Source organism: Penaeus chinensis, chromosome 16 (assembly GCF_019202785.1).
Source record: "Penaeus chinensis breed Huanghai No. 1 chromosome 16, ASM1920278v2, whole genome shotgun sequence".
Lineage (NCBI taxonomy): Eukaryota > Metazoa > Arthropoda > Malacostraca > Decapoda > Penaeidae > Penaeus > Penaeus chinensis.
Genome location: NC_061834.1, coordinates 34,207,650 through 34,215,149, shown reverse-complemented (window position 1 = coordinate 34,215,149; position 7,500 = coordinate 34,207,650). Strand labels below are relative to the sequence as shown.

Below are 7,500 nucleotides of genomic sequence, written 5' to 3'. Positions count from 1 at the left end.
CATTCATTACTGCGTCATTCTGTCGCATATCATTAAATGTTAAATTCAATGTAGTACTTGAAATAATTTTGTATTACTTCTATAGCTAGTTTATTGCATTTGTGTAAAATGAACGATAATTTCCGTGTTTGGCACCCACATCCAGTCTGTGTGAGGTCACTTTCACTCTCATTATCTGTCACTCACACACACACACACACACACACACACACACACACACACACACACACACACACACACACACACACACACACACACACTCTCACGCACTTCTGCGAGTTTGTCAAGTCGTGATGTGTGACTTGTGACATACATTTCTTCTCTGCGTTACGACAATTGGTTCAAGTAAATCCTTGTGGGTGCTGTTGTCGTTTCCCTTATTTACCCTTCTGTCTATCAGAGACGGTTAGCAGTTCAAGCTAGGTCCATACGGATCGCTGTTACCGTCTATCTCTCCTATTTTTTTTTTCTTAACTTTGTGAAAAAAAAAAGAAAAAAAGAAGACGAAAATAACGAAAATTCAACCATAGAAACTGCAAATTATATAAATTATCGGCTAGTGGCGCTTAACATCCCCTCTTCACTGTTATCGTTCTACTATCTTGGCCCTTATATGTATAATCTCGTTCACGATATCTGTCATGGTACCGAAGGAGGCCCTGCTGCAGAAACGGTCACCTTAGGATGCCGTGGAAAACGTCACCGGAAGATCGCCAAAAACCAAGAAAAACTAGGATAATTACGCCCATCGATCCAGTGAAGGACCAGGAACTCGCCAGAGAACACACACATATACACACACAGGAAGCCTCCAAGTTAGGCCTGGTCGAGGACTACGAGGACAAATCCGAAGTCAAGGAGAACCTGTGCGAGACCTTCGAGGACGTGTGGATGTCGAGGATGGACAGATTTACCAGGGACCAAGATGAAGATGACGACAGGGACGAGCAGCCACGAAGATGCACCAGGGCCCAAGTGACAATATAAGGTGGCATGCCCCACGCCACCCACCAGTAGTTGAGGCTCAGGAGAGTCACTTCAGAGAGTTCCTGCCAAAAGCGTGTCGGGTCAAGGCTGGCTGGTGAGCCAGCCGCGCGCCCCTCTCCGGGCTGACGAACACCCCAGCACTGAGCCTTACCAAGACTTGTATCCGTGTGAATTATCTGTGTTGCTTACGCTTCTAAATAAAAGAGGTTAAGCCAAACGTCCCTCTCACTACTGCTAAACCATATGTATAAGGCGTTCATATAGAGCCTTTACACACACACACACACACACACACACACACACACACACACACACACACACACACACACACACACACACATTTTGTGTATTATTCCAATCCAGCCAAATCTTGTAACTGAGGGAAAATTACAATTTTCTTTTTTTCACATTACAATGCAGCTGCTGTATCCTCTGTGGAAATTGACTTTTTATGAAGGAAACACATTTCTTCAAACCCTGAAAAGTTAACATGGAAAGTACCCAGACAAAAGGACATTCAAATATTTTCTGATTTCATATATTTTGGTCCTGCTATGACAGATGTTCTAAAAGGCAGATTCTGTATGTTTGATGATAGATGTGTATGCTGCTTTTGAGAAATGTTGCTTACTTTATGAAAACAATGAATATAAGCCGTTTACAGTTTTTACCAAACCTACCATATGCACTATAGAAATCCCTTGAACAAATTTTGCAAGTGCAATTGAACTTTCTACCAATTTTTTGTCTTTTTTCTCCCACCTGACTTTCTCATTTTTTTCCATTTTCTGCCAGTAGTGCTGCCTCATCTAGAGGGCGTGAAAGTATTCTTTAAAACTAACCATCATGGATTGATTAGTCACCTGACTATATCTCATTTATATTGTTGAAGTGTGGTGAAGAACATGTAACTCAAGCATTGCATGCTTTCACAGCTGCCGTTTGAGAGTCTGATAGCATTCCCCAGATCTTCTAAGGGACATGGTCATTTCTTTTTGGAATGGAAGAAAAACTGTTGCAACTGCAGAGATTTAAGCAGTCTGAATTCACTTCTGGAAAACCAATAATGCACATTATCATTTCTTTTGGAAAGGAAGAAAAACTGTTACAACTGCAGAGATCCAAGCAATCTGAATTCACTTCTGGAAAACCAATAATGCACATTATCCTTGTCGTGGGGGGCTTAGGAGATGGGGGACCAAGGCCCAATGTAGGGGATCATCCCTACTGTGGACCTCAGGCCTCGCCTCAACTAATTTTGCATGGGCCTTTTCTTTTCCCCCTTTCCTTTTCTATCTCTTCTTTACCCCCTTCTATTGACTTATCTTAATCATTAACTCATTTTTACCCTTTTTGCCACAATACTTTATTATAGTGCTATATGACCTTTTATATCTAACATATTTGTTTTAACCATTAACCACAATATCCTTGCACTTTCTTGTTTTTAGTCTACCCCAAGAAGGCATTTGACAGTTCATGGTGAATCTGGGAAATCCTGTGGTTTAAAGCAAAGATGACAAAGATTATTTGTTTAACACTGAAACAGTGACACTGAATCACACAAACTCTTACATATCTTGGTAGTTTAGTTTGTGATTTTAGGCTGTCAGATCAGGAAGTCAGCAGATTCATTGGCTAGTGACAGGTGCAATAAATTCATACAATAAGAGTACCCAATGATGCTGATATTTGTGCAGAAAGACCAAACTATGTGTCTTCAAGACCCAATTCTGTTACATGACAGTGAAACCAGGCATCTATCTTGTGTTTAGAGTCCTCTCTTGATGCCTTTTGCAACAGGTTTTTGCATCAAATCATAAACAACAGTTGGTGAAACTAAAGATAGGTAGTGAACTTGTATAGCTTTGTGGTCTCTGTATGTCAGGCCCATTGAACGATTTTAATTTTTTTTATCTTATTATTATTTTTTTTTTTTCAGGTCTGTACTGCAGAGTGAGCTGTTTGTATGTCCGGCTGCAGAAGACACAAGGAATGATTGAAAGGTATGTGAGTGTATGTGTTCCAATGGAGAGATAAGTTGGACTTCTTGAAGGAACACTTTTGTGGGAATGGACTTGGAATAGCTGATTCTGCTATTTTGTTTGCATTTTTTTCTTTTCTTTTTGTTTTTCTCTTTTTCTTTTTGGTTTCTTCCTGTTCCTGTTCCTATTACTTTTCCCCTTCTACATCTTCTTTCTTTTTCTTTCTTCTTCCTTTCTTCTTCTTTCTTCATCCTTCTTCCTTCTTCTTTCTTCCTTCTTCTTTCTTCTTTCTTCTTCCTTCTTCTTTCTTCTTTCTTCTTCTTTCTTCTTTCTTTCTTCTTTCTTTCTTCTTTCTTTCTTCTTTCTTTCTTCTTTCTTTCTTCTTTCTTTCTTCTTTCTTTCTTCTTTCTTTCTTCTTTCTTTCTTCTTTCTTCTTTCTTTCTTCTTTCTTTCTTCTTTCTTTCTTCTTCTTTCTTCTTCTTTCTTCTTCTTTCTTCTTCTTTCTTCTTTCTTCTTCTTTCTTCTTCTTTCTTTCTTCTCTTCTTTTTTCTTTCTTTCTTCTTTCTTTCTTCTTTCTTTCTTCTTCTTTCTTCTTCTTTCTTCTTCTTTCTTCTTCTTTCTTCTTCTTTCTTCTTCTTTCTTCTTTCTTCTTCTTCTGCTTTCTTCTGCTTTCTTCTTTCTTCTTCTTTCTTCTTCTTTCTTCTTTCTTCTTCTTTCTTCTTCTTTCTTCTTTTTTCTTCTTCTTTCTTCTTTCTTCTTCTTTCTTCTTCTTTCTTCTTTCTTCTTCTTTCTTCTTTCTTCTTCTTCTTCTTCTTCTTCTTCTTCTTCTTCTTCTTCTTCTTCTTCTTCTTCTTCTTCTTCTTCTTCTTCTTCTTCTTCTTCTTCTTCTTCCTCCTCTCTCCTCCTCCTCCTCCTCCTCCTCCTCCTCCTCCTCCTCCTCCTCCTCCTTCTCCTTCTCCTCATATTATTTCCTCTTATCTTATTTATATGTACATGTATTATGTACACAGATTGCAGATTAAAGAGAGATAGTGATGAAATTATATGTGGTTGATTGGTCATGGCTGGGACCAATCGACTAGACTTTGGTTGTGACCAGGATGAGTGCCTGGATTAAAGATAAAACAGGCTCTTCACTCTTGCAAATTCTTAGAATATAGGGTCTTTATTTTTATTTTTATTATTTTTTTAATTTAATATACAAATAGAATTACAGGTGTAACACATATCACTGGTCTTTTTGTAATTTTCAGATAAGCAAACCCGACACCATTCCTCATTGAGATGAGGATGCCAATCTCACGCTGGAGTGAGGATTCAGGTTTCAGAAAGCATCCTTGCAGAAAACTGGACAACAATGGCTGATCAAGGATTTAAGGGGAGTGGTGACGGAGGTGGGGAGTCTGGAGGCGGAGCAAGAAATAGTACGACTATGACTCAGGTTTGCAAAAGCACTGTGATGTCATGCCCATCTCTAGAGCAAGCATCTCTGAACATGATTTCTGAGGAAATGAAGGAAATCTTACTTTTGAATGTGATCAATAGCCAAAGAGTGTTCAATGAGCAAGTAAAGAGAGCTGTGTTGGAAGCACAAAACAGATGTCCTGGCATGGGAACATGCCAAGGGGACATTAAGCTTGCTGATTGTAATGGACAAATGTCAACAGACATGAGAAGTCCTCAGATCAACACCTGTAATCAACAAGATAGATTGGAATTCATATCCAGAAATGAGGAATGTGTCAGTATGAGCTTTAATGATAAAAAGCCATTAAATGCTAGCACCACCAGCTTGGAATCCATATCCAGAAATGAGGAATGTGTCAGTATGAGCTCTAATGATAAAACGCCATTAAATGCTAGCACCAGCAGCTTGGAATCCATATCCAGAAATGAGGAATGTGTCAGTATGAGCTCTAATGATAAAACACCATTAAATGCTAGCACCAGCAGCAAGCATGACTCCATGAGTGACACATTCAGTTTTGATGAAATATTACCGAAAAGTAGTAATAGTGACATACAAGAGTATACTTATACCAGCAACAATGATGAACAACAGCTTGATTTAAATGATCTCTCTACAGCTGGTGAGGAGGAGCCACTGAACTCCTTTAGTGATGAAAACGGGCTTCTGACAATCAATATAGCCATTGATGACCGTCGTTTGGATCTTATTAATTCTCTTCAAAGTGGAGTTGATTTGAATAAAGATTGTCCCAGAGATGGTTCAGCATCCATGGAGAATGGGAGAACTGACAGTCATCTTGCTCAGTCTGGGTCCAATGAGGTATCCTCTGAACCAGAATCTTGTGTCAGTGCATACCCATGCTGCCCACATATGTCTTGTATGTATAATCAGCCGGGAAAACTCTGCACAGTCTTAGGAAAACGATTCATCTTCACAAATATTGAAGATGCCCCAGTACTCATTGAACTGAAGCTAGAAATGCTGCGTGGCCATCCATGTGGGTGCTTGCTTCTTTGGCGAGGGAAGGATCCAATACCATTGGCTAGCCTAGGAGATGGAACGCAAATATATTTTGATGCTGTTGTATATCCAAATTCATCCAGATTTACATGTTTGGTGGTCTGGCAAGGAGAGAAGCCAAAAGTAAGTGTAGAGCCATATTTTGATTCCTGTGTATTTTTGTGTGAAGTAAAGGGAGTTAATGGGACCCTAATATCTTTTGAAAAAGGCATGGGATGTGTCAGTGCTGTTATAGATGGAGAAGTGAAAATGCTCACATTTCCTCCTTCAATTTTTTTCATTAATGGAAAGAAAGTTGGGGAAAAATCAAGAATAATTGAACTCCTAGCCAACAAAGATTTGAAAGTATGCATGAATGTTGTCAAATTTGCAACAGCAGGTGAATGTGTCTCACTTTGTTCTCGAGTTTGGAAAGGAGAGGAGCCAGCCAATGAAAAGCTGCAGATAGTTCCAAATCATTTAACTCTATATAGAAATGTACAGGGCGGATTTATTCAGAATAAAAAACAAGCACATTTGTATATTGATGTAGAAGCCAATGTTAACATGACAGAGGATGAATGTTATCTACAATTTAATTTAGATGGAAATGAAATAAGTCTGCCTTGGGTTGATAAAATCTTGCATGTAAACAACAAAAAGACAAAGGCAGATGTGACAGTAAGAAGAGTAAGGGCACACATCTTGCGATGGAAGAGCAACACCAACATGACTGCTTACAGATTCTTAATGGTTCAAGCATATACAGGTAGAACACAGCAGCTAGAAACTGATTTCCACAAGGATGAATCCAAAATTTCTCATTTGCCTATGAAAGAAACACACAATTCAGAGTCAGACACATGCATGCTTACACTTACAGAGTTAAGTGAAGTTAGTGCACATGTAGATTTAGATAGTCCTGAATCAAATGCCAATAAGCATTTGTCAAGTGAGGTAGGACAAACAAAAGATCTTTCTGTTGTTTCGTGTATTTATGAAACAAAAGGCTTGGAAGATAAGGCATTGTTAAGTGAAAAGAATCTTAAAGGGAAGGAAGATGAAAAAACAAAAATGACTGAAAAAGAGAGCATTTTCACACAGTCACAAAAGACTGAAACTCACAAGATTCAGAAAAGGGTGAATTCAATTTCAGAACTGATCATTAAAAGCCAAAGCATGGAAGTGGAGAAAAGTGTCAAAAAGAATATAACTCAGCCCACAAATACTGAACAACTAGGCTTGTGTAATGAAGAAACTCTGCTGACAAATTCAGAGTTAGTAGCAGCAAAGCCAAAAAAGGAAAAGGAGGTGAAAATAAAAGAAAAAGGAGTGAAACTGTCATCAAAGTCCAAGACACAAAACCTATTTCTGAAGGAGACTTCAGTCACACAAGAGGAGCCAAAACCTCTTACTTTTCAGTCCACATTACTGAAGATTAAGTCAAAGAGGGACAAACCAGCCTTACTAATGAATCACCCTGGGACCTTGCTGTGGGACACAAGCCGTTCAGTGTTTGTGATATGTACTAAAATTCCATTTGGGGACATAAAGTTTTCAATTGGTGAAAAGGTTTGCTATATTTCAAAGGGGAATTTTACTATACCTGCAAAATCCCCTAATCCAATACCTGTTATGCTTGATGCATTTTACATTGGTTTGTCAAACTATCGTTTAGTTGCTTTATGGAGTGATGCAAAGCCACCTGCTGCACGAACAGGCTCAACTTACTATTATTATGAAGTTCCTGGAGTAATATTATGCATTGTAGATAAGGTTGTTCATTTTCATGCTTATTTAAACAAAGATGAAAGTATTATAATGAGTGCACCTGTGCCAAAAAGAGTTTTTTGCTCCAAAGGAGATGAATTCACAAGCAAACTCTTGGAGAGATTTCTCATCCGGGTTCATCTTAAAGTACCCAAAAATTCAATTAGTGTGACTGATTGCCAGATTCTCCTTATGGTTGTGATGGTGAGAGATGGGAAACCAGTGATAATAAAAGACATTCTGAATGGAAGAAAATTAACTGATCTAAAAAGTAGCTCAGATGTCACA

The 7,500-nt window shown here is 38.5% G+C and overlaps 1 protein-coding gene across 4 annotated transcripts in view; it reads left to right on the top strand.

Annotated features, from left to right (window-relative positions):
* LOC125033171 overlaps positions 1 to 7,500 on the top strand; it is a 21,109-nt gene that overhangs the window by 6,089 nt on the left and 7,520 nt on the right. For all 4 annotated transcript variants that reach the window (XM_047624525.1, XM_047624524.1, XM_047624523.1 and 1 more), the window contains 2 exons: positions 2,930 to 2,993; positions 4,226 to 7,500. The exon at positions 4,226 to 7,500 is cut by the window's right edge and continues 2,641 nt beyond it. In XM_047624525.1, coding sequence (XP_047480481.1) covers positions 4,330 to 7,500 — 3,171 coding nt within the window. In that variant the 5' untranslated portion in view covers positions 2,930 to 2,993; positions 4,226 to 4,329. The remainder of the gene's footprint in view (positions 1 to 2,929; positions 2,994 to 4,225) is intronic.